Here is a 27,094-nt window from a genome sequence, read left to right on the forward strand (position 1 = left end):
CAAATGATAGATGTGACGATAAAGTGATTTAAAGCACGAACAGTTCTTTGAATTTATGTGGCTATTAGGACCTGTTGTTTTGCTGTAACTAGCTGTCCTTGCACCTGTGATTTGTATACCGGGTCACTACTGATGCACTTGACAGGCTGAAATCTACCAAATTGAACTAGCCATAAATCATTCGAAATGTTGCCACCATGCCACACTGGCAAAACAATACCTTTTAAGCCACTCTAACGTATGCAGCAAACTTGTCAGAAATAATTCACAACACGAAGGCTCCGACATTACAGCCCTGCTTCATTTTCAGTCATGTTTAGGTCAAAATATCAGCTTGTCCATGCAGGAGCAATACAATTATAACCTTATACTGTTTTACTTAATGGCCTTTCTTTCTGCACAAGTGTCACAATTAAAATTCATTTTTCGACTTATCACTGTATTAAGTAATTATGGTAATAGAAATGCAAAAATATAGGTTTCTAGTTTTGATAACTCATGGGACTACAACGGAAAGCCTAGCAATATTACTGTCCTACTGATAAACACTCTTCACCCGCCCCCCCCTCCCGCAAGTGCGTTCATAGCCTGGTTAGCCCTGTCAATAATCACGTGATAGGAGCGCGCTCTCGTGCCGGGCGGTAGTAAGAGTGGCCCCCTCGTCACGTGTTACAGAACCTGGCCGGGAACGGAAGTGACGTACGGTTTCCCTGGCTGCGAAAGTGTCGGTTGCAGCCGGGCGTGAGCTAAGCGGGCTGGTACCGACAGGAGGCGGTAGCGAAGGGGCGGAGAGGGGTGAGCTCGGCCCGAGTACGAACTGCATGGCCTGCTCTCTCGGCGCTGGGATGAGGTTACGTCGGGCGCTGTGAGCGACCCCTTCCTTCAGTGCTCACCTTCCTCCCTGGCCACGCGGGAGATGCTACGGCGTTGACCATGGGCGCCAGTGGCTCCAAGGCACGGAGCATCTGGCCTTTTGCTTCGGCCGGGAGCAGCGGCTCCGGCACCGACACTTCCTCTAACGGTGGTAACGGTCCCGAGCAGACCCTGGTACGGGTCAGGAAGGCCACACCCTTCATCTTTACTCGGAGAGGGTAAGAGGTGTTGTCAGACACCTGGTAGGAGCTGAGGGAAGGGGGCACGAGGAATTCTGTAGGACTAGTAAAGGCTGAGGTAATGCACGGGCTAGCACTGGTTGTCCGAAGGCAGGTTGAGATGGAACTGGGCTTACGTGCAATTCCTAGGAATTGGGTGCATGGAATAAACATGGTCCCTTTTAAGTAAATGTTGGAAGATGCTTAGTAAAGTGAGTTAAATGATGTAGAAAATGTTATTAGAAATAAAGGTGGATGAAATCCTCTCGGGTCGGGGGGAGAAGGGGTGTTGTCTTATTGAAATATGATGCTAGAGGCCAGATCAAGGCGCATGGCTTGGACCAGACCCAAGTACATGTTTTGTAGTTGGATTGGTTTCATATTTTGGGAGGGTTCCTCAAATAACATTCTGCATTGACATCCAGTCGTTTTTTAGGAGCTGATGGTTTTTACAGAGCAGGGTAAAAATTTTAGTCCTTCTCAAAGGCATGTTCTATTTTTTTTTTTTTTTATTAAGCCTTATTATCTGACTTGCTGCAATCCATGCAATGACATTCAAAGTAGTAAATTTAGTAAATACACATAACCTTCCCTTCCCCCTCCTCCACTCCTACCCCCACCACCTAGCATAATCACCTAAGTTTCACTTTCTCTTTTTACCACCCACCTCCCCATCCCAAAGAGTTAGATTTATTATCCCAGTAAGTGAGATTGAAGGCCAGAGAGTTTGACTTTTCTGGTGGTGTGTCTGTGAATTAAATTTGGAAAGGCTTGAATATTCCATTGCATTGTAAACGAAAATTGCAACACACAATATTTAGCTTTCTTTGGTTTCATTTAAAATGTAATTTCTTTGCAATCTAAAAAGCCTTAGCCAAAAAAGATTTTTCACACCAGACGCATTCTAATAAAGATGATTTAACAAACACAACTCTGGGGAAAAGAAAACAACCTTCTTTGTGTATCCAGATAATATATCAGTCCTAGAAACAATGAAAAAGCATAATCTTTACTGAACATTTAAGAAGAGCATCTGACACTTTTAAACCTGTTTGCTTCTTAATGGTGAAATGATAATCCTATGAAGTATACAAAACTGCAATTCATGGAGATCCACATTATTAGATATTTTTATAATAGAGGCATTACACTTAGATATATCTGCAGGGCTGAGGTCACAGGTACAGTCCCCTTTTCCAAACATCGGTCAAAATTGCTATTATGTTCTTAGACTTCATACTAATGAAAAATGTGTATATTTCTAAGACCAAATAACCAGTGCCCTAAAGATCATAATGTATAATTGAAAATGAGGAAAATTTAAGCCTCCTTCCATGTGAGAAGTGTCATCAACTGCTTAATGCTCAACTTAGTTTTCTCATATTCCAAAGAAAGTGAGAACAGATCCAAGTAAGAAGCATATTATTTTATTAGTATTGTCAGATGCTAAACGATCTCTTCCTGTGGCACTTGATTTGCTGTGTGTTTATGGTCAGTTTTCTGGCCTGAAACTTAACTTGGAGAAATCTGAGGCAGTGGATGTAAAAGGTGATCTGTTTGGATCCATTTTCCACTTAAATAGGCCAGGGAAAAAAAATCAAGCCTTCGGTCTTCACCTTTCACAACAAGTTCTTTCTACCTAGCCACCACCTGATATATGCTCTCCTTGTTTTATTTTACTGCTTGTTTTTACTTTGTTTTTATGCTTTTATGTATATTATATATTCCTTCTTATTAAAATGTTTACACAGAAGTTGGATGCATTTTCCCTCTCTCCAAGGTAGAATAGCTTTATTTAAAGTGGTATTATTTTCTACATGTTATATTTATTGTAAATGCCTCTCTTTAAACGTAAAATTTAGAGCTTTACACTATTACATCTTTTGGAGACCAATAGTCGTCATGTTAATCAGCTTAATATATGTATATTTGTGAATTTAATTTTACTTAACAGGGAGAAAGATTAATATTAGGTAAATGGCAACTTGAATTCCATGATTACTCCTTACAAAATACATAAACACTTTCATATTGTTGATTTAACACTACTGTAACCTACTTTCATTATTTTATGATTATTTGAAGAAAAACTTTGCAAATCCAGATACCTACAACATTGGGCATTTATAGTTAAATTGCTCCCACTGCCCCTGACCAGCAAATGTCTGAAGACTTATCATATTTCAAACTGTATTTTCCAAAGCTTGGAGAAAAGAGATTTTTTTTTGTATGTATTTTCCTGGAATTAATGGAGAAAAACTAGTAATCAAGAATTCTGTAGGTTGTGTTTTTTTTTTTTTTGGGGGGGGGGGGGAACGTATACAAGCTGGTGCATTGAGCATGGATTCATGTAATTGTATAGACTGGCTGTGTGGATCTGTGTGGTGCAGAGATTTTAGCAGAATAATCCTCAGCAATAATGAGATCAGAATATAGAAGCTGGTGAATATCTATTATTCTCCACTAAGAAAGAGAATCCTACTCTTCATACAGGCTTCGTGGAGCAGAACATTACACCAAAGGGGAGACATAGTCCCTTCTCTTTCAGAGAAATTAAAGAGGTCATGTGGAAAACAAATAATTCTGGTTAAAGAGGTCCATTGCAAGCTAAGCATGCAGGAATCCTATGTTCAGACCTGCAGTGACAGATCTGTGATTCAAGATAGCAAGTGGTGTTTCCAACAGGTCTGATTCTGAATTGTATTCAGTTCCTCACATGCTTGCCTGCTAGTGTCATGAGGGACATGACACTAGCAGGCAAGCATCCTGCTAGTCAGAACCAGTGCTGGGACAACTATATTCTCTGCTGAGAACTCTTGCTGGATTGGTAGAATGTAAGTATTTTAAATAAATACATTCTGGCAATGTGAGCTTTTATTCACAACTACTATTTCCCTGTGTTACTAGACCACGGATTCCCAAATCTGTCCTGGGGACCCTGCAGCCAGTCTGGTTTTCATGCTATCCACAATGAATATGCATCAGATAAATTTGCATACCATAGCAATACAATATATGCAAATTTCTCTCCATATTCAGTATGGATATCCCAAAAACCAGACTGGCTGTGGGGTCCCTGTACTAGACCCACCTTCCTGTTTCCACTTTCCCTAGTCTGATCATTGCAGTGGCAGCCCTGAGTGTGGGAACCATGCACCAGGGCTCCTTCTGGAATTTTGTACTGGGTTTTAAATTTGGCTGCCTGACCATGTTGATGGCTGCCTCCCACCTCCCTTCTAGGGGTTGTGAATGCTGATCTGGGATGCAGAAAATCTGATCCAGGATTGGACTAGGAACCCTTCGCATGGCAGTATGCAACATGCTGACCCATTAGCTTCCTTGTAATTTAGCGGGTAGCATTGGAAGATAGAAGGCAATTCAGTCCTCCAGGGCCCCTCTAGTTGGCAGCATTAGAATGTAGAGTGTCTTATTACAACATTTATGCACATGGAGCCAGGTACAGTAAGCATTTTGCCTGTAGACACAAAATAATGGACAGCCATTATCTGGCCCATCATGAAGGCAGTGTCTGATAGCCCTTATTGTTGCAAGGTACAAATGTGCTTTCATACATGCGCACCTTGTAACTGATTTTTTTTTTTTTCAAAGGGAAACTGTCTGGGATGCTTCCTTTTGAAAGTTGACTGCAAGGTCTGTGAGTACTAAGTGCCCACATTGTGTTTCTCCCTCCCCCCCCCCCCCCCCCCTGTTTTTTCTTTGGGTATTTGAAAACCCTTCCCTGGCGGTATGAATTCCTCTAGGATCACCTGTTTAGTTTGGCCAAAAGCTTGGCTGGGGGATCGTTTTCAACCAGAAGGGTCTGCCTGAGGAAATAGTTTACTTTTAGCGTTGTTTATTTCTTGATTAATCACAAATACAGACGAGATCTATGCAGGTTACATGTAAACTGCAAAAATACAATTTACAGAAGCATAAAATAAGTGTAATCAAAATAATTACCCATGTAAATAGCATATAATCGAGGCTGTGCAAATATAAATATCATGAGCAAGTTTGTTGTGGATATCCAGTAAACTCCACTGGCTGGGGAGCCCTGAAGATGTAACATAATTGCAACAATATTTCTCTTTCTCCTAATTGGGTCTGAGATTTTCACCACAGAAAAGGAAGAGCACTGAAATGTATTCTGTAGAACTTCTATTTTGAAAAGGTTTATTTCTAGGGGATTTTTTTTTTAATCTTTTGTAACTGTAAAAATTAAAATGACTGGTAATTCATTCTGAATAGGAATGTATACAAGCTGATGCATTGCCATACTTGAATTTTTATAGCAAATATGTCAGCCTGATACTTGGGCAGCAGTAGAAATTCTGCATGGAGAATTCTTTTTCTCAGATGCAGGGCTGGAGAAATTCTAAGTGCACGGAAAATGTCATAATGCCTCTATATCGCTCCATGGTGAGACCGCGCCTGGAATACTGTGTACAATTCTGGTCGCCGCATCTCAAAAAAGATATAGATGTGATGGCGAAGGTACAGAGAAGGGCAACCAAAATGATAAAGGGGATGGAACAGCTCCCTATGAGGAAAGGCAGAAGAGGTTAGGGCTGTTCAGCTTGGAGAAGAGATGGCTGAGGGGGGATATGATAGAGGTCTTTAAGATCATGAGAGGTCTTGAATGGGTAGATGTGAATCGGTTATTTACACTTTCGAATAATAGAAGGACTAGGGGGCATTCCATGAAGTTAGCAAGTTGCACATTTAAGACTAATAGGAGAAAATTCTTTTTCACTCAATGCACAATTAAGCTCTGGAATTTGTTGGCAGAGGATGTAGTTAGTGTAGCTGGGTTCAAAAAAGGTTTGGATAAGTTCTTGGGAGGAGAAGTCCATTAACTGCTATTAATCAAATTTACTTAGGGAATAGCCACTGCTATTAATTGCATCAGTAGCATGGGTTCTTCTTAGTGTTTGGGTACTTGCCAGGTTCTTGTGGCCTGGTTTGGCCACTGTTGGAAACAGGATGCTGGGCTTGATGGACCCTTGGTCTGATCCAGCATGGCAGTTTTCTTATGTTCTTATGTGTAACCAAATTTTCATAACTGACTCTTGCTAGGCTGCGTTTAACACAACTTTCTACTACAGCCTGGTGCAAGGCTGTGGAGGAGCAAAATATGCGGCCCAGACGTGCACTGGTGCTGGGGGAGCAGAAGCAAGCACAGAACATTGCCACTGAGAAGAGGAAGCATGGTCATGGCTGTCAGTAGGAGCAGACACAGGTTATAGTGGTAGAGATAGGAAGGGACCAGCTTAGCTCTAGAGGAAGACAGAGAAAAGATGTAAGAAAGTAAAAAAAAAAAAAAAAAATGATAGGGGAAGAAGCTGTAGAGAGTGAGGCTAGATGAGAGAAGTGAATAAAAGGAAAACAATCTTCCCATTCCAAAAAAATGAGCTCACCCTCCAAACATATAGAATAAAAAAGGAAGCAAAGAGGGGGGAAAGCCCTCCAAAATGTATGAACTTGTAAATAAAACATTTTTTTTCTCCCTCTGGCTTGTAAATGTTTCAGTTGGTACTTAACTTTTTTCTAAATGCTTTTCCATCGCTTGTTCAGATGTTAGTGATGTGCTTGAGGAGATGATGGGGGTGATTTAAGCTTATTAAAGAGAAACTGGTCAGTATTTCACCCACAATGGGGTCGATGCAATATTTGTGCGCAGAAAACGGGCGCTCGGTGTTGAGCACAGCCAGCCACCTCTTCTGGGTGCGCAATGCAATATTTAAATGAGGGGGTCGCACTAAAAAGGAGGCACTAGGGAAATTGTGCGTCCCTAGTGCCTCCTCAACATCAGGTACACAGGCTCTCGGTGCGGGTTGGGAAAACGGATGCTCCAATTATACACGCATCAGTTTTCTCCAGTTACCGGCATATACATGCACAAGATGAACCGCCAATTCGCGCGGTTTGAAAATCTACCCCTTAGAGCAGAGCTTTCCAAACTGTGTGTCGGGACACGTTAGTGTGTCGCCTGCAGTGTGCAGGTGTGTCACGCAAGCCCGGTCAACTCTGATGTGAGTTTGGGCTTTTTTTTTTCTAGAGATTCACTTTTTTTTTTCAGTTTATGGGTTGCTTATTATTGGGTGATTTTTGCTGTCAATCGCGTTTTTTGGGGGGGCTTGGTGGGTGGAACGAGCCCAGCCATCCTTGCATTGGCTGCTGCTGCCGATGAGGCCTGGCCATGAGGAGTACTGACTGCAAGCAGCAGTGTCTGGTGATCATGGAAGGGAGTGAAGCACTTAACTGGCAACAATCAAAAAGACGAGGTACATGAGTGTGGGGGCCAGACATGTGCTGGGGAGAGAGAGATGAGAGAGTGGGGGGCAAACGTGCTGGGGGGACAGACATGTGCTTGAGGGGGAGAGAGATATGAGTGTGTGGGGGCCAGACATGTGCTGGGGGGAGGAGAGAGATGAGTGTGTGGGGGACAGACAATTTGTTTTATTATTGTTTCTCATAAATTATAACAATAACATGAATCTTGGAATATATATTTTTAATATAAATTTAAGGTTTTCATGAGATAGGTTGTGTCGTGAAACATTTTATTTATGTATATATTTAAGGAAACATACATAAATTGTCGAAATATGTTTCGTTCGTTTAACCTTTAACCTCTGGTTTACTAGTAGACTGAATTACCGTGTCGTGAAATTATGTTTGTCTAAAAAGTGTGTCACCAACATGAAAAGTTTGGAAAGCTCTGCCTTAGAGAATAGCCACTGCCATTAGTAATGGTTACATGGAATAGACTTAGTTTTTGGGTACTTGCCAGGTTCTTATGGCCTGGATTGGCCACTGTTGGAAACAGGATGCTGGGCTTGATGGACCCTTGGTCTGACCCAGTATGGCATGTTCTTATGTTCTTATATTGGGTGTCAAGGATAGGGTTTTCTTTTTTTACCTAAATCTGCTTTCTTTTGGTTCCTCCTACTTAGTATCACAATGATACTATAAGGAGGAATCACAGAAAGCAGGATTTTTTTTCTTTTTTTTTCAATGCACTCTTTTGTGTGGCATACCTTTATTCCAGCCCTGGGCTGGCATAAAATTTGCCACATTGCAGTGGGCACATTGGCCGCGTGAGAAATATTTTGTATCTCGGGGATTAGCTAATAGCCTCATCTGTATGGCATTTACGTGTGATGAGAGCTATTAGCTACGCGGTGATTTGGGCGTGCTAATCCCCGTATTGCATTGGGGGTTATGGACACGCGTGTTAAACCGTGCGCTAGCCGATGCGCGTATTGAATCGGCCCCAATGAATGTAACTGGGGACTTCTAGTCCTTCCCACTATAACGTGTTTCAAAATCATCAGCAGTGAAGCTATGACCCTCCTCAGAGTATTGCCTATACTAATTCTGATCTAGTGAGCAAAAAAGAAATGGCAGCCAGTAAGTCACTGGAAAGTATCTTTGAGCGACAGATCTCTCTCCTAACTTTAGTGTGTAAAATGAGGCTCCTGATTCCATCTCCTATGCTTTTTGAGAAAAACCCTAATGGTGCACTGCTTGGGGGCTCTGGCCCTTTGCAACATTAGGAGTAAAAAAAAAATAGAAAAAAAGAACGCTTTTACATTTCTCTCCACTGTATGTTTAATTGTGCACTGATTCTGCCTGATTCTTTCTACAGAAATAAGAGGGTCTGATATATACAGCAGCAAAGGCTGGTAGTGCCAAAAAATTGCTTGTGAGCCATGTTGTGTATTGAAATCCTGAGAGTGGCAGTTTATTGGCTCCAAAGTCTAGGGCCAACAAGTGGTGGTTGTAATTCTAATCAGAAATGTTGCAAATGAGTGTTCAGATTCTGAATTGTTTGCCCTGGGTAGTGGAGTGTGTGGCTCTCATGGACTGTGTGGCCTATGACAGTAGGTTCCAATTGGCTTTGACTGCTGGTTCATTTGTGACTGCTTTCTTTATAGGAATCATTTAACATCTGAGCCTCCTGCTGATGGGAGACATGGCCTTTCAGTATGCTCTCATTGGTCAGTTCATTTGACTGTTTTCAGTGCTTTCCTTAAAGAAAAAAAGGTAGCAATACTCACATGAAAGATTTTTTTTTTTTTTTTTTTTTAAGAATTACCGAACAGCTCAATCTGGTGGACAAAAAAGGTGCTGGTATTCAGTGCCAGCACGTAAGCCCTGAGTGTGTTTGCTGTTCTTAAACAGGAATAAGTTATTAAACAATTGGTTAGCTGCTAACAGTTTATTAATTTGGTTTTTGTGCATGCAGACCAAGCTGTGAGAGTATTATCCTTGTGTTTCTGTTCAATTTCAGTACTGACATTTGGTGGTACTGTTTTTTTATTTGCACCATAAAAGCTGTGTTTTGGGGAATTGAAGGAGGTAAGAAGCTAGTCTGGTGGTGAAGCTCCACCAGATGAGGATAGAAATACATTTAGAAAATTAGGGGTAGATTTTAAAAGGCGTGCACGCGCGTCCATGTGCGCGTGGTTCTCAGTGCGCACACATGGACGTGCGCTTTTATAACATGCATGTGCCGGTGCGCGCATGTTATAAAATCCGTTGGTCGTGCGCACATGCGTGCCAGATTTTAAAATCCGCGCGCACAGGAGGGTGAATTTTAGCAATTGGACCTTCCCCAGTTCCTTCTCAGTCTGCTCCACTTAAGGAGTGGACTGGAAGGGACCTTTCCTATCCATAACCCTACTCTTTCAATCTCTCCACCCCGACCCCTAAATCTTTCCTATCTTTTTTTTTTTTTTTTTGTTTCAGAACTTCAGGCCTGGAGCTGAAGTAAGTTGCACGTGCCAGTCAACTGCCGGTGCGCAAGTCATCGGGATAGCGCAAATGGTGCTGTCGTGGCCCGCCCCTTTGGAGAGGCCCAGCACTTGTGCGCGTATCGGGCTTTACGCGCTTGGCCAGGCCCATTTTAAAATGTGCGCTCAAGGCCACGCGCATAAATCCTGAGTTTTACATGTGCGGGCCTTTGAAATTCCGGGCCTTAGGTGCCAGTAAGAAATTTTAGGGAGCCAGAGAAAAACTTTTCTTATAGTTTTTTGCTTTTTTTTTTTTTTTTGTTGCTCCTGCTATTTTATTTGGCTTTCTTAATTTGCTCTTTTTTGTCTTGTCAAATTGTATAGTTGTTTTGTTTTTTTTTTTACTATTTTTTTCTTTATTTTTATTTTTTATTTTTCTGAATTGTAGGCACCAGGTAACCTGGCTTGCAGGATTTTTCCAGCCTTGGTATATCTCCAGGGTATTTATACCCATATTCCCAGGACATTAAGTTTTTGTCTAAGTAGCATTATAATGTAGTCATATTTTTCAATTTAGCTGTTTCAGATGGAAGCGTATTTGTGGCTATGACACTGCATGTACCCTCGTGTTAGTTTCTAATTGTTTGTGGCTCCGATTCTGTATAGCTGCTTTTATGTCAGTGTATCAGACCTCTGCAGAACTGTAGTACGTATGACCAACACAACAAAGAATCTTCACTTAACTAATTATTTACACTTTCTGTTAACTTTTCATAAGGCCATCATAATAGTCACTGCCAGTGAAACACACCTTCCTTGTCTTATTTATAATCATCAGCCAATGATATCAAAATGTTTTTTTGTAATTTTTTTTTCTTTTATATGCATTTAAAAACTTATCTTGCAAGTGTTTGTGAACCAAGTCCAAGGATTCCCTGACACGGGTCAGTGTTTCGAACTTCTTCTTCAGGGGGTCTATAATATGCAAAGTCCACACTCCCTCACAACCACATCCGCTACCTACAAACACACCTCAAAACCACCATATTCATATCCCCACATAACCACACCATCAATCCTATTTCCCCTGCATCCCAAGCATACAGCACCACCCATACCCGTTCATGCACACACAAAAACATCCACCCACACACACTCCTGCCTCTCCTATAACTCCCCTCATGCATCCACACCCTCCATTCCGCTTAAACACATCCCTTCACAGCCACAGCCCACACCCATTCTATATATCTGTGTTGGAAAGCATTCCCAAATGCATGCCTCAGCCTACTTTTCTCCTTGTTCATTTAATCCAAAGTCTGTTTCTTGGAAGTACTTCCAATATTTTATATACCGCACTCTTAGATAAACTTGGCCAGCACGGGGAACAACAATAGCAACAGACAATATACATAGCAGCATCAATCAACAATAAAAATGTAAAACAATCTTAATAAATAAAATAATGTAAATAAACAACAAACCTAAATAAAATAACTATCTGCAGTATACCTTATCCTAGAGACTTAGGGACAGGGAAACAGCTAGGCTTTAGGAGTAGCAATGCGATATTATCATCCCTCCTCTGATAGACACCCATGGGCATGGCCTAACAACATTGCAAAACCAAAAATCACCCATACGGGGTAATTGTCTCATTGTGTTGTATTTTTAAGACTGGCATATTCCAGTCTCCTCCACTGATTTGATTGCTGACACTATTTATTGTAAGACTCTTTGCAGGCTATCTAGTTTGACAGCTCAAGTACCAAAGCATAAGAATATAAGAATTGTCATCCTGGGTCAGACCAAATGTTCATCAAGCCCAGCATCCTATCTCCAACAGTGGCCAATCCAGGTCACAAGTATCCGACAGGATCCCAAAGCATAGATCCAATCCTTCTTGCTCATAACCAGTGATTAAGCAGTGGCTTTCTCAAATCTAAATTTCTAATAATGGTTTTCTGGACTTTTCCTCCAGGAACTTTTCTAAACCTGGCCAGCATGGTGCACAACAGAAGACAATATACATAGCTTCAATCGCTGAGGAAAAAATAATATAAGTAAACAAACTAAATTACATGCAATACACCATATCCTAGAGACTTGGGGACATGGAAATGGCCAGGCTTTTCACCTTTTTTCAAAACAGCAAATAGTTAATCTCCAACCTGATATCAAGAGGAGCTGAAATCCAAATTTTGGAGCAATCACTGAGAATGGCCACCTTACGAATCGCTCTAACATAAGAAACTTGTACCAATGCACCATGCAGTGAGTGTAAACTGCCATTAAGGATATAACTTCGAATAAAATTCCTTAAATAACCAACACCTGTTCCTTGAACCAGGGTAGATGAGCCAATTGCTGTTTCTGTAGTGAGGCCCAGTAGTGCTGGTGGTAGCTTGGTAGAGGAACTTGCTGCTGGACTTGGGCAGTAGGTGGCATGGGGGTTGTGGAAGTGAATGAAGAAAGTGCTTGGAGAAGGAGAGCTGGATGGGAAGGAGGAAAGCCTTGTAAGGAAGGCTGAGTGGAAAGCTTCCAGAATGTTCAGCTATTGCTGAGGACAGACTTTTTTTTTTTTTTTTTTTCTCTGATCCTTGCAACATGTTATGTACACTTTCTTCTCATTGTAGATCCATGTATTATGATGAGGATGGGGATCTGGCACATGAGTTTTATGAGGAGACAATCATCACCAAGAATGGGAGGAAAAGAGCCAAGCTGAAAAGGGTCTACAAGAATTTGATGCCTCAGGTAATGGACTGAGTGGGAGCACGCCTGGACCAAGCCACACATTTTATCCTCTTTGTCCTCCTATTAGGTTGAGAATGCCATGCTCTAGTTTGACTCTACATCAGTTGGTATATTCCCCTACTAAGATTGAGTAACATGGAATCTGGTGGCTTTATATTTTGTTGAGGGAAGAGTACTGCAACTTCTTTATGGCACGTAGCATTCTCATGTTTTTTTTCTCCTATTCCCACAGCTCAGACAAGCACAGGTAATGTTCTCCTGTGATTGTCTGACACTGAGGTAGCTCCCTCAAGAACCATTAAGATGCCCCTGAATTACTCATGTGGTGGGTAACTCAGACACTAACCAGATAGTCGCTGCTTGTTCAATTTGGGTAAGTGGGATCTGCCTTCACTTTAAATAAAATTGTCGTGTATAGTTTCTTCCAAATTTTTTTCACACAGTGATGGTTCAGCATTAAGGAATTGATTCTAATAACAAGGGAGTCTGCAAGGTGAAGAAACTGTCATAAAGAAATATTATTCTTATTTTTGGAATATTTCTATACGTGTTCTTTCACAATGAAAGTGGTAGAGTGAATTGTGTGAGACAAACGTCTTCTTTAACACCTTTTGATTTGTATTTTTTAGATAGAATGTACAAGGGTGTGAAGACTTTTTTTTACGAAGCACTGTACTTGGCATTTCTATAGTGCTACCAGACATACACAGCCCTGAACAGATACATTTCCTGCTGGGTGTATTACATTTGCAACACCCTTAGATATTTCTCTACCTGCTTTTCTCTTCTTTCCTTGCAGGGTGTAGTAAAGTTAGAGCATCCTCGAATTCATGTCGATTTCCCTGTTGTCATCTGTGAGGTGTGATAAAGAAATCCCAGGAGAACATTGTGAATGAGGCCCGCTGCTGTGTGTATAATCATGCAGCCCTTCCGTAACTTACATATATTCACAGGACACACTAGGATCTGTGCCAGAAGAAGGGACAATGTACAGTGAGAACTTGGATCCACCTAATTGTAGAAATGAGGAAACGACCAAGACCTGCATCGTCTTCTGTTAACCTGCAAATGGATTGTGTAAAGACCACTGCATCAAATGAGGATCCCCCATGACACAAGATTGGGGGGAGGGTATCTGCCCTCCATAAAATGAAACCATCAGCTAAGCATCAGACGTTAGATGCATAAAACCTTCCTCCTTAATGCTGTGAAGACCTGTTTCCCAGCTCCAGACTGGTTATGGAGGAAAAAAAATCAGAGGGGTCTGAGGGCAGCGAAGGTACATGAGGGAGAGGCAGATGGATGGGAAAGTGCCTTTTCTCATAAAAAGAAAATGATTTAATGTGAAGGTAAACCTTTGAAGTCAAGTTCAGTTGGCTACATCTAATAATTTATATAGTAGCCAAAAATGAGGCAGGTATTTTCATTGAGTTGCAAATCCAGAATGGTGTAATGAAGTGGGTAAAGCACTTTTTTTTTCTCCTGTCCTTCCCCTGCCCCAATCCCACACAAACGTTGAGTACTGGACACTGATTTATGGCTTCTAGCTGTGTCCTCTGAAGATCTGTTTCTAGGAGGTGCTGGAGAATGTTCACCTCGCTTCAGATATTGTCCTCTTCTTGGCCTCAGCAGCAAGGAACTTTGGGATACAGATCTGGCAGGTGTTTTCATTTTCCATCCCTGGGAACAAATGGGATTTGAATATTGCTCAGTCATTGTCTAAAGGGGAGAAGGATCTTCCGAAATGCCCCTTGTTTCTTCTCTGTACTGTGATTTTTCATATTAAAATAGCCCATCTTCCATGATGTCTGATATGGGGGGTAGTACCTACTCTTAGAACTGTACTGGCAGTTTTCTGACCGTGCTCAGAATAGCTGCTGTAGTGACACACATCACTGTGATGGAGACGGGGAAGGGGCATTGGGCATCATGCATAGAATATGCTGTGGATTTGGTGATTTGGTTCCTGGCCCAACTAGGCCAGTAGCTTTTCAACCCAGTCCTTGGGCTATATTTAGCTGCTCTGGATTTCAGGGTGTCCACAGTGATTATGCATAGTGTATATTTGCATATACCGAGTCTAAGAACCAGTCTGCATGTAAATGTTTTATGGATATTCACTAGGGAAACCAGACTGATTAGACAGGGCTAAAGAACTGCTGCTGTAGCCTGAAGGTCTTCTGTTCCCTTTTGTGTGTAATTTTGAGCAGAACTGAGCTCTGCTCCCAGGTGATGACCCATCACTTTTCTACCCTCCCTAGTTTTAGGCTGATAGGGTGAATGCAGAGCATCATCTCTGTCCATGGTTTGCTTTTATTTGTTAGCATTTTAAAGGGTATGGGAAAGATTTTTTTCCTTGAAATGCCCTCCTCATTTTTTTTTCCTCCATCCTGCCTTGCCTTTGCCTTACTCTTTGTTGCCCTGCTTTTCACTCTACTGAACAGTTGTGGATTCCAGCAGCTGGTCCTCTGAGCTGTGCTTGCCAGTTGGCATTCTTCTTCTCTTCTGAGTTGCTTACAGTTGCCACAGAATACCCAGGAAATAGGGATTGAGAGAGAGGGAAGGGTTAAATTTCAGGGTGAGAATGCAATCAGAGGTCATTGGGCCATCATCGTGTCCATTTTGGCTATACTGTGAAGGACTGGTAGAATCAGTGTTGGTAGTTTATACTACTTTTCTCTGTAGCTTATTCCTAATAAAATTGTAAATTGTAGTATGTCAACATATGTTATAATAGTTGTTTGTTTTTAGGCTCAAAACATTTTTCTGACATTAGGAATGCATCCCATATTAGCTTAACACTTGAGCTACATTTTTTTTATAATAAAGGAATACTAGGGAAAAGCATCTTTACAGACTCCCTAGTCTCCCTTTACAGTGAGCTAGGGCAAGGCTATCTGTTAGAACTGCCAGCAGTACAGCTAATGATCAGACTCCTGGTACTGGCATACCAGGCTTCAAAGAGAGCGGTGGTCTGTAGCTCCTGCCCAAGGACCATTACCACAGCAACTGAGTTAGACTGAAGGGGAGCTAAATAAATAAGTAGTAATTGTACCATAGCTGCAGCAGGGTCTGATTGAAGAATGGGAGAAAACAGCCAAGCCAAGCCAAAAAAAAAAAAAAAAATCTGCCAATAGTGATTCTTCCAGCTTACCAATAGTCAAGTTATGACCAAAGAGTTCCATTTTCTGCTAAAATTGGCTGTGTGCACATCATTGACCAGGATGTAACGACAGCAGGAATAAAATAGAGCAGTTGAACTTTAGAGGTGACACCTGCGCCATGCGTAGGTTATCCAGGTTATATGCCTCTCCCTGTAGTTGTCCGTTAATATGCAGCTTTCTTAGCACACCGTTGCTAATATCTTTTTTTTTTTTTCTGATCTTATTATAATATCTGGATTGCTAGATTTTACACATTTTTATTCTCCTCTTTAGCTTGTCCCCATGTCTTTTTGGCAGGGTAAATAACATCTCTATCTCTTTCAAACATAGTGTGGACGTAAGATGACTTTTGCTTACAAGTTTTTATTCTTATCACTGTAGGCCATCTATGATACTAGAAATCTATTCTGGTTACATGAGCATGTTCAGAAAAGAGCTGGTAGTTCCATATTTTCATGGTCCCCCGTTGAATTTCTAACGCTCTCTTATAGGAGCTTTCATGCCTCTTGGCTGCATCCCCTTTAAGCAAGATGCAGGTAAATAGTGTCCCAAATAAGCCACTGAAGGACCTTTTGTAATTCAGTAAATGCAATGAGTTTGTGGCCAAAAATCCTTTGAACACTGATGGACTCGTTCTTGTTCCCTTTTAAGTTGTAATTTATATTGAATACATTGTAAAAGATACCAGTTATTTGGTAGAACACCAAGAATAAAATACAGACCACTTCACTCCCAAATACCTTGGCCCATTTGCATTGTTGAAATCAGCTGAAGGCTGGATTTTATCTTTAACAGGAGGTTTAATCCCACTGTTTTGGCATTGATCGTAACATATTCATGTCCTAGATTGGGTTATGTGATGGGACATTAATCCCCCACCCCCCGACCCACCAGTGTTGTACAGGTTCCAATCTCTGCCAAAAGGCCAAGAAGGGAGCATCCTCAACTCTTAGCATAGACCTTGTGTTTGATCTTCCTCCAAAAGAAAACGAGAAGCGATTACTCCCTTCAGTGGTGCAGAGTATTGTAAATCAGCTGCTCAGATTTCAGCTATTTCTGTATATCTCTGCATTCTCCATGCTACATGACTGGATGTCCTAAGCAGGCACAAACTGGAAGACTCATTAGCAATTACTCCTTGATTCCTTCCTGTTCTAACGAACGTTTTCTTCACTTGAGGGACATTGTGTTATTGGGCTAATAGTGCAATTCATGGATTTTGTTTACTGCTCTAATGGAGTTATTTTAGTCTGTAGTGGCAACCTGATTGCAGGGCAGCAAGTGGCAAAAGGTGCAGAAGAATCTAAAGCAGCATTGGAATGGGGAAGAGGCTGAGGTGGGTCTTCTGGTGCATTGCAATCCATCCGTTCCTCTTCATGATTCTTCTCCCTTGCTTTGCGTTGTCCATCCAGTAAAATGCTGCCCAATAAAGCTGATGTCAAATATGCCCTGCATTTACCCTTATTTCCGTAAGGGAGGCTTGCAACAGGATGACAGAGTGAAATGTTTATGTATTTTCAGAAGTTCTTGTTTGTTCGGGGAGGGGGGATATTCCTATGACTAGTTAGAAGGTCCCAAAAATTCTATATTTATGCTATGGACTGCTTTTGTGTCTGAACTGCTCAGGGTTGTGGTTTTTCACATGGAAAATGTGCATTGCGCCTGTTCTCCAAGCCCTGAAAGCCTCAACATCATGCTTTGTGTTACTTAAGTTATGTAGTAATGAGCTAGAGTATGCTTAGTCAGATATTCTAGGGATCAGACATCACTTGTCTTATGCTCTGTCATCTCGGTTAGCAAAAGTCAAACCCTTGTGCTGTGCTTGTGTAAGGAACAGTGGATTTTGCTTTCCTCAACATGCCTCCCCTTCCTCTGCCTTTACTTCTTAAAGCTCCTTCAACTTCTCTGTGTAAGGTCATAAAGGCGTCTGACTGGCTGCTGTCATTAGTAGTCCAAGTCATAGCACAACAGATTGAAGTTTTGTATGAAACTGAAAACAAATCCCAGCTTGCTGACAGACCATATCTTCCTGATCACAGCTATGCTAAGCTTCTCTTCCAGTCAAGAGAGCTCTCCAAAAGTTTAATTCTGCTCTTGCTTGTAGAAGAGCAGATTTTGCTTATTTTGTAATAGTGTTAGTTCATGGTTAGCTGATTATAAAATGGAGCAGAGTCTAGCACTGATCTGAATTTACCATAGACCAGGGAATATTTTGTCTCCTGCCGGGTGGCTTTTTATTTTCAACTTTCACTATAAGCTTAATTAACCACACATGAACAGATCAAAAGCTGTAAGTTATGATTTTGCAAATTAAAATAAAAAGGGTATACCTGTGTTAAGCTTAGTCATGGCTGCAAAGTTGTATCTGCATGCAAATGAGAGAGTAATAGTATTCCCCACTAGGGATCAAAAAGAAACATGAGTGCACGGAAGATTAATCAGAACCAGACAACTGTGCTGACAATAGGCTTGCCACCTCACTCAAGTCAGCCTGAGTAGGTTGATCCAGTCCTGGTTTTGACCCATTGCATATATTCAGTTGGTGTTTTGATTTTCCTGAAAAGGTAGGACTGCAGAACCAGGACTGGATCAGCCTGTATGGGGAGAGGGTGGTCCAGCTGTTGATCATGTCTTCAGAAAGTCTCAGAGAAAGTAAGTGTTCCTGATCGGCCTGCCAGACCAGTTTGTACAAGTGAGATGATCGTCTGGCCAGCAGATGGAGGCAGAGACCAAAAGCTCATTATTGAGCCCCTTCTCCATATAAGGTCTGCTGCTGCCTTAGTATGGTTTCTGCCTCCGCAGATGTGCAAGACGGGTGGTCTGCTGTTACAGCAACATGGAACAGAAAGGAGTGGCTCCGGGGCAATGGCCTTCTCTAGGGCCGCCTTCCACAGCATACTCCGGGATGATAGTCCTAAGGGCTGATCTTCCCTTCCCTAGAGTAACCAGATATTTGGTCTCTTGGGTTTTCCCAAAGTGCTTAGAAGGAGCCATTCATTGAAAAGAGAAGGACTAAACTGAGCCAACCTGCCTTCCTCTCCTGTGGGAACCTACTCAATGGAGTTTGAGATCCAGTACCAAGGAGCAATCACTGGAGGAGAATTCCCAGTGGCTTTTACCTTGGTGGGTCTGGCAGCAGGAGCTGAGGACTTGGCTTCCCAAGGCAACAGGCTTAACAAGGGACTGATTTCCCTGGTGGAGAGGAGCAACAGCCAAATAAAGCTCTGGTTTCCCTGGTAGAGCAATAGCTAAAGAGGGAGAAAGTAATTTATCTGCGGGGTTTTCAAACCTCTGCTGGCCTGAGTTGGGAATCCAACCTGGGACTCCTACATAGTAGCAAAGCTCCAGCCCACAACCGCTGCTGTGAAATAGGTGGGTAACACAAGAGCACAGGAAGAACATGCCTCACTGTTAATGGGGGTATAGTAGAACTGATTTTGGGGGTACCAGAATCAGGACTGGATGAGCTTCCCTATTCAGACTGAAACCCCTTTGGGGAGAGAGCTGCACCTTGCTTGGGTGGGCAGAGCCAGTTAACCTGGCGAGTAAGCCTCAGGTAACCAGGAAAGGAAGTAGTTTAAAATGGGGTGGCGGTGGCAGATTATATGATGTACCTTACTTTAGCAAGGTGACTTCATATGTTGACCGCTACCGGTTTACCTATGTTTAACCAACTGGTAGTCTGGTCCCCACAGGGTGAAATTTATCCAGGATGGGAAACTTAAGTCAGTGAGTGAGTGTTGCCTTCAGCTATGAAGACCATAGCTGGCAGAGGAAGGAAAAATGTTCAAGGATTCCCAGGTCATCTAGAGGGAAGCTTAACTTAACCTGTCTTGCCTTCTCAGTCTCTCCCCAGGCTAATAGGTACAATGGCTCTGGATCTCAAGTCCGGGGCTGGGTCCAGTCGCCCTCAGGGAGGCCAAGGTGACTTCTGCCCACAGGTGGTAATTGACAGAGAGGGTGAGGTTGTGAACCCTCTTACATAAGCACCCAGACTGAGTCACAGTTGGACTCTTGCAGAGGAGAGGTAAGGACTGGGGTTTTTCCTCTGTCAGGTTGCCCCCACCTAGCCTGCTCGGGGTAAGTTCAAGAGCTCTGTGCAGCTCCCCTACAAGGGGCGTGGAGGAATAAGCCTGGTAGTTGAAACAGTAGGCTGTGAACTGGCAAGGCCAGGGTTCAAGTCCAATAGCTGCTAATTGTGACCATGGGCAGGTCACTTTTCCCTCCATTGCCTTAGGTATAAACTTAAGGGGCTCATTTACTAGGGTGTGTTTAGGGCTTTAACACACAGAATGCTCCCACTTATCATGCAGTAAAATCCAAACAGGGAAACCTTGTTGTACAATATGTTTCCACTGTAAAAGAACCTTTTTATGGACTGATCATAGTAGAGAAGTACTTATCAGAAGCTCCTTCTGCACATCAGTCCCCCCCTCTCCCAACCAGAGATGGTCCTGACTGGGGGGTGGGGGCTGTTTTTAAAGGCTAAAAGCAATCAACTTAGGGATTTTTCTTTTTTTCTTTTCCTCGGGGGGGCCATGTCATGAGATTCATCAGGCGTTAGCCGCCATTGTTGTCATGGACTCCCAGGTACTGGTGTGCTTAAGTTACAGAAACGCAGGGAGTCTCCCTTCTGAGAATTCCCTGTCCTCCAGGCTAAGCCCATGACCAAATTAGTGCTCAGATACTTTATCCTGGAGCCCTCAACCGCAAGAAGGATTAGCTAGGAATCCAAATTACCCAAGGGACAAGGCGGGGTAAAGCCTCCTTATACCGGGAAGGAAACTGATCCCACCTTTTAAACAGACATTAATATAGAGTCGAGGTGAAGCCCTTTGCTTACTGATCAGGATCTCAAATACTAACTAGTCTTCCCAAGCATCTCACAGTTGCCCCTCCTGCGATTGCACTATTGGCATCAGCCATAAAAGTTTGGAGGAGGATGTGTTCAGGCCTAGCAGAAGCTTGGATGGGAATCCTTGCGGAGAAACAAGGTGGCTGGGCCCAGGCAGAGAACAAGAGCCAACCGCCTATAGTTTTCCTGATGGTCTAGACTTCCAAAGTATCAGCTGCTAACGCAAAGTAGGCAGCCTAGGAGGTAGTAGCCAATAGTGTGCCCTCGGTGGCTGGGAGCAAACTGAGAAAGCAATCAGCTCTCACATACCCTGAGAAGCTAGATTCAGGCTATGATGGAGTTCTCCTGCAGAACTGAGAACCAACTCAGAATCAATATAAGCATCCTACCTATGAGGTGCCTGGAGCTGACATGCAGACCCAGAAGCGTAAGGTCTGGCAGAAGTAGCCTTTGTCCTAGTAAGAGTTAATTTGCTGTCTCAGTGGTTTTGGGTTAACCTCATTAAGTCTTAGACGAGCACGTTTTTGGGTCAAAAAAAGAAAACTGGAATCAGGGAGTTCAAATGTTATGGAAAGACCATTATGGAAGGCATTCAGCCTTCAGAGGATGGCACAGCCAGAAGCTGGTATAGTCCCTGGACTTGATCCGAGAGGTACACGAAAGGGTGCACTTTTCAACGTAGCCAAATAATTCTTCCCTAGAAGATCTCAGTTAAAAGAAGCAGATTATATAAGGAGGATAGTCAGACAGGTATCATGGCTACTGGTGGTGCGAAGGCAAATCACACAATAAAGCATTGAGTTTGGAGCCTCTGCGAGGTCAGCTTACGAGAGGTGTAATATTTCCGGTCCAGGCTCTCAATGGTGTCCTTCCACCAAGGGAGATTGGGAGGAAGGCATGATGCTCAAGGATTACAAGGGCAGGCTTAGTCTGGCTTGCCGAAAAAGAGAGAATCAAACATTACCTGACTACTCTCTGATTATTTTCATCTGAGGAGTCGAGATCAGGCCTCCTCAACTTTGGAGGATCACCCTCTGCAGATGTTGTAGGGTGACATCTGGGAGACGGTTGTGGAAATCTGCTTCCATGGTGCCTTAGAAAATTTTAAAGGAAAAGGTATCAGGGTGCCCAATGCAAACTCTTTCCCCTCCCCTCCCAAGAATAGTGGTTTATTGTAAATCAAGATTTCATTACTGGACTTTAAAGTCAGAAGCGAGGGCGCAGAGTACTAGAGATGCACGAGGCTCTTAGGTGATAGTGAATACAAGATAGCAGACAGGCTCGCAGAGGGCAAGGGGCCTCTAATGAAGAAATTGCAGAAATAGTTATATTGAAGTCAAAGTAGAGGCCCCGGGGGCCTGAAGCGTTCTCAGTATAGGACCAGACATCATCTTGGGCGTAGTATAACAGAACATTTGAGGCTGGACTTTCAGGAGAAGGGCACAGCATTATTTCGGGAGTCCTGGAAGCAGGGCTATATTATTCCCACCCGGGATAGTTACAGCTTTGGTACATAAGACTGGTTTGGCAGGACGATCAGGAAGGTTCAATTGGGTTCTTACCTGCTAATTGGCTTTCCTGGAGTCCTGGCAGACCAGCCATACCTCAGAATGAGAATGGGGAGGAGGGGGTTAAAAAAAAATGTGCGTGTATATAGGTTGACGTAATACGTAGAAATGAGAGAGAGGATGTTTGTGTCTAATATCTTCTGTTTTTGAGTTCCAGGGGATCCTTATCCTCAGAGATCCAATGGTGAGTAGGTTGTCCACACAGAAAGCAGCAATCCTAATCATGAGTGTGGAGTAGGCATTCTTGGTCCTGGGCTAGTCACCAGGTAGTGAACGTTTTGTGATGGTATCGGGTTTTGGTTATGATGGGGATTTGGAAACCAAAACTAATAAATGACTTTGGATGTTTTTAGCTTTGGCATAGGGAACTCTGGAACTGAGGCAACACTGGTCCCTTATACAGAGAAGGGGCTCAATGATGAGCTTTTGGTCTCTGCCTCCATCTGCTAGCCGGAGGATAATCCTGGTCTGTCAGGACTCCAGGAAAGCCACTTAGTAGGTAAGAATTTAATTGAATAATGTCCCAAGCAATGATTACAAAATTGTCTGACCCATCTGAAATAGGTAGTATCTTGAGGGGGTTTCTTTGATCCATCTTATTCTGAGAAGAGTTGACTCAGCTCTTTTTGTGTTAGAATTGTTTGGCTACTTGTTTCTGACAGAGAGAATCTGTCAGGCTGCTTTCTAACTAATAAACATGCATTGCATGATGTAATTGCAAGCTAGGATAGCCCCCTGCTGCTCGCCACAGGTGGGGTTCAGCTGCTGTTGGTCTGTCTGCTGGGTCCCAGCCTCCTGCAGGTTATTGGACTGTCTTCATAGTGTGCCGGTTTGGTTTGGTGAGAGTACATGGTTGCTTTTGTTGGCAGCGCTTAAGCAATATGCTCAACCCAGTAAATAATTGACTGTAGGCAGTGGCCTTGGCTATATGCCATTCTCTAGAGCATTTTGTAGACAACACGTTTACTTGACTGGTGACTGATGGCACTTGTAAACCAAATTATATTTATTTTTTAAATTTAGCAGCTCATGTTAAATTTTTTTTTTTTTTAATCCCAGGGAAGTGAAGCCCTTGCCTTTTTACCCAATTATCATAACCTGCTACTTGTCCAGCTGAGAATAATTGTGATTTTAAGATAAGCTAATCTTTTACTACTAGGGGGGCTGTAGTTTTAGTTAGGTTGTTCACAAGCAAGCATTTGTCTGGAAATATTTGCTGTTCTTTGTTCACCAGGGAAGAGGCCATCTCCACCCTCCAGTGAAGTACTGGGACTGGGTCCTGCCCTTGAGCTTGGACTTCACCCCCTTTTATTCCTTCTCTTTTCTGGGCTCAGCTGCTGCACTGATTGATTGTCATAGTCCTTCTCTTGTTTAGATCAGAGGTTCCAACCTGTGTGCCATGGGGGAGCCTCAAGTCTGCTGTGACACTTTGGACGACCTGTGGAGAGAAAAGGGGGAGTGGGTTGCATCTGCCTCTGCTGACAAAAAAAAAAAATATCTTGCTCGCTTTCTCTTCCTCTGTGCCCCCCTCCCCCCCAATGCATCATGGCATCCTGCTGGCCCCGAAGTTAGCGAGAAGCACTTTTTATCCGCCGCTGCTGGCTGCCTCCTCTGCTGGCTGCCTTCTGAAATAGGCCGGGTCCCGTAGTCTTGCGAGACTTACTGGCCCCGTGCACCCATGCAGTTCTGACAAGAAGAAAGCTGGCAGCAGGTAAGGGGTGCTGCTGACTGGATTCCTCTTGTCATCCAAGAGGGTGGAAGGGGAAGACTGTGATGCAGGGGAGAGAAGGAAGGTGGTAATGCCATGGGGTGGGAAGGAGGCTAGGATGAGTGGCACGAGTAAAGAGAAAGGAAGGTGGTGATGCCATGGGGTGGGAAGGAGGCTAGGATGAGTGGCACGAGTAAAGAGAAAGGAAGGTGGTGATGCCATGGGGTGGGAAGGAGGCTAGGATGAGTGGCACGAGTAAAGATAAAGGAAGGTGGTGATGCCATGGGGTGGGAAGGAGGCTAGGATGAGTGGCACGAGTAAAGAGAAAGGAAGGTGGTGATGCCAGAGGGGTGGGGGGAGGGGAAGGTAAGTGATGAAGCCGGTGGGGGGGGGGGGGGGGGGGTGTTGGAGGGAAGGGAAAATGGTGCAGATGACAGGGACCTGGGAGGGAAGAAAAGTAATGCTGGGGGGGTGGGGAGGAATGGTGGTGATGCCAGTGGGTAGGGAAGGGAAATTGATTATGCCAGGAGGGAGGGGAAGGTGATGGTGTTCCATGGCATAGTGAGCCCAGTCCTGGCTGTGCTGTGGCATTGTTTGGGCATCACTGCTTTAGATATTAAGGGGCAGGAGATGTTAACCAGCTGTTAGAAGCTGGAACAAAGAATTAGAACTCCTGGGGTCATTCCCAAAAGTACCACTCCGTATGGATGGCCTTGACCGGGTCACATTAGCCTCTTTTGCTTTGCTTTAATTTCAACTCCCCTGATTCTGTTGAACCTTGGTAACTTGTTTCTTCTTCTTCCCCCCCCCCCCCCCCCCCCCCCCCCGCGCCCCGCCTGTTTTGAATTCAATTGTTAAGGTTGTAAAGAGCTTTGAAGGCCTGATTCCTTATATGGTGCAATATTAGACCATAATTGTTTGAGTGGTCCGCAAACCTCAGACCTAAAGGCAGAGCAGTGCCCAGCCTAACTCTATAGTCCTGGTAGTCTGTTGTGCTATTCTGGTTGGCATCTGGACTGCTGTGTCAGGCAGACGGGACCCATCTGCCTACTCTACTGTCTTATTCCCTGAAACTTGATTCAGTCTGTATTTAGTTGATGATTTTTTTTTTGTGTGTGGGAAGTTAAAAACAAAAAACAAAAAAACAACTCTAGGGCATCTCTTTTGCATTCTCCTATTTGGGAGGGGGGAAGTAAAATCTTAAAACACTGAAAAATGTTTAAGGGGAGAAATTTGGGATGTCTCATTTCCTTTTAATTTCTCCTCAACATATATATATATCCACATTTTTCTCATTTTGGATCCCCACCTCAGATAAAATGTCCAAGTGGCTTGAATGGGTCTCTCTCAGATGATTCTTCAGTGTGCCACTCCGTGGCCAGTAGAGGCCACTAAAATAGTGTCTGGTGTCTTTTCCCCTGGGCCAGGCTTGAGTGTGTTACCTCCATGGCACAGCTGAGCTCAGGCAGCACTGCAGCACTATGACCTGAGCCAGAAGGCCAATCCCTTTCCTTTTTCGTTTGGTGGAAAATTTTTGCACATCCATCGAACTAAAACTATGCGTCAGAATGGGGTGAATATAACCCCCAGCCTGAGTTCTGCCTTGCTTGATTGCATTATTCAACTCCTGTCAGCATGCCAGGGCATCTCCCCACACCTCTGCAGCTCTCTTGAAGGGGAGGGGGGCTTGATTTGACAGGAGGTCTCCTAGAGGGGGATATTTTAATGTGAAATGTTGTAAATAAGTGTGTTCATTGTTCCATGATTGTCCAATCAAATTTGCCATGTTAACTTTAAATATGCTTGGGCAAATGTAAAGCGGTGGGTTTTTTTTTTGTTTTTTTTTACCCAGAGCCTGATGCATATCAGATACTTGTCCTGCTTGTTACTCGTTTCGCTGCATTAATGTGTATAAAGAGAGGCGACTTTCTGCTCTGCGGTGCGCCCCTTGTCCAGTTCCTCCGGTGGTGATACGCTTTTGATATCATAGCCTTTTCCATATTGTGTCTTATGACATCACTACAGAGAGAGAAAATTGATAATGCAGGCAGTATATTTCTGGCACTAGTTTTTCTAGGCACTGTGAGATACAGCTCTTACTGTATAAGAATGTGTGCTAAGTGGGGAACAGTGATGAGAGCCTGAGCACCTCTGGCTACTAAAACTTCAGGGAATGACATTCTGATACAATAAGAGGCTTCCCTCACAGAACCTCTGACCTTGCTGTTAATCACAAATGCAATTTTTATTTTTTTTTCAGATTTTACTGATTAAAAGGTGGAATCAACAGTAGTAATGAGGCAGGAGTCAACAGTTTTGCAGAGGATAAAAGAGTCTGGTATATTTCCAAATACTGTATTGTCATTGGTTAATTTACTGTATGTGATTTATATTCTACAAATTGTTGATATCATAGGGAACAAAGCAAGTCAGAAAAAAATATGTAATCAGAGGGTGAGGAGTTGCCAGGCAGCAGGCCATCTATGGTAGGTGACTATATTAAGTAAAAATTGGCACTTGCTGCTTGGCCGCTGCTGCAGCGCAGGGTTGCTTCATGCCAGCACAGTAGAGAGGCAAGAAAAAATAAATACATAAACAAAGGCCAAAAATATGCATAGATAAAACCTCAAGCAAAAAACTGACAGGAGACAAAAAAAAAGAGCAAAAAAGGAATCTAAATATAGACGAAACAAAAAGCAGAAAAGTAACAATGTCTAGAAAATAGAGAAAAATGAGCAAAAAAGCAAAAACAAAGGAACAAGGAAAAGTACATTTGTCCAAGCTCCTTTAAAAAAAAAAAAAAAAAAAAAAAAGGCAGGTGCCCAAGCTTTCTAAGTATTTATGCACCCCTGCCAGTGGGTTTTGAGAAATGTATTTTTACATTTGCCCAGATGACATTAGGTCTTTAAATTTAGTTCTGTCTAGTTTTTTTTTCTTTTTCTTAAATTCTGTACTGCCACATGCTTTCTCATAACTCTGGATGTTTAGAAGGCTGTACCCTAGCTCTGTTCTCTTCTACCCCATTCTATATAAAGCAAAAACATGTAAATTAATATTTATGAAGCTTTTTTTTTTCTCTTTGTTGACTGTCTGTTTAATTTGTTTGAATCTTAATAAATTAATTTGTAGCTCTCCAAATGGGTTTTGTTTTCTATTTAAATTGTGTATTCTCTCCTGCAAGGCCTCTCTCTCTCTCTCACTCTCCAGCCTGGT

The 27,094-nt window shown here is 42.9% G+C and overlaps 1 protein-coding gene across 2 annotated transcripts; it reads left to right on the forward strand.

The window, feature by feature from the left end:
* Positions 1 to 669: 669 nt before the first annotated feature.
* On the forward strand, positions 670 to 26,694 carry TUSC2 (tumor suppressor 2, mitochondrial calcium regulator). 2 transcript variants are annotated; one of them, XR_003856400.1, is made up of 4 exons: positions 670 to 1,091; positions 12,466 to 12,586; positions 13,386 to 13,935; positions 26,142 to 26,694. XR_003856400.1 is itself a non-coding variant. In XM_029599570.1 (3 exons), the coding sequence occupies exons 1-3, from the start codon at positions 934 to 936 to the stop codon at positions 13,449 to 13,451; spliced, it is 345 nt and encodes a 114-aa protein (XP_029455430.1). In that variant the 5' UTR covers positions 670 to 933; the 3' UTR covers positions 13,452 to 18,085. The 2 variants fall into 2 exon arrangements, 1 of the variants encoding a protein (XP_029455430.1); XM_029599570.1 differs by lacking the exon at positions 26,142 to 26,694 and having other exon boundaries at positions 13,386 to 18,085.
* Positions 26,695 to 27,094: the final 400 nt, after the last annotated feature.

This window comes from Rhinatrema bivittatum, chromosome 4 (genome assembly GCF_901001135.1).
Source record: "Rhinatrema bivittatum chromosome 4, aRhiBiv1.1, whole genome shotgun sequence".
In the NCBI taxonomy this organism is placed as follows: domain Eukaryota; kingdom Metazoa; phylum Chordata; class Amphibia; order Gymnophiona; family Rhinatrematidae; genus Rhinatrema; species Rhinatrema bivittatum.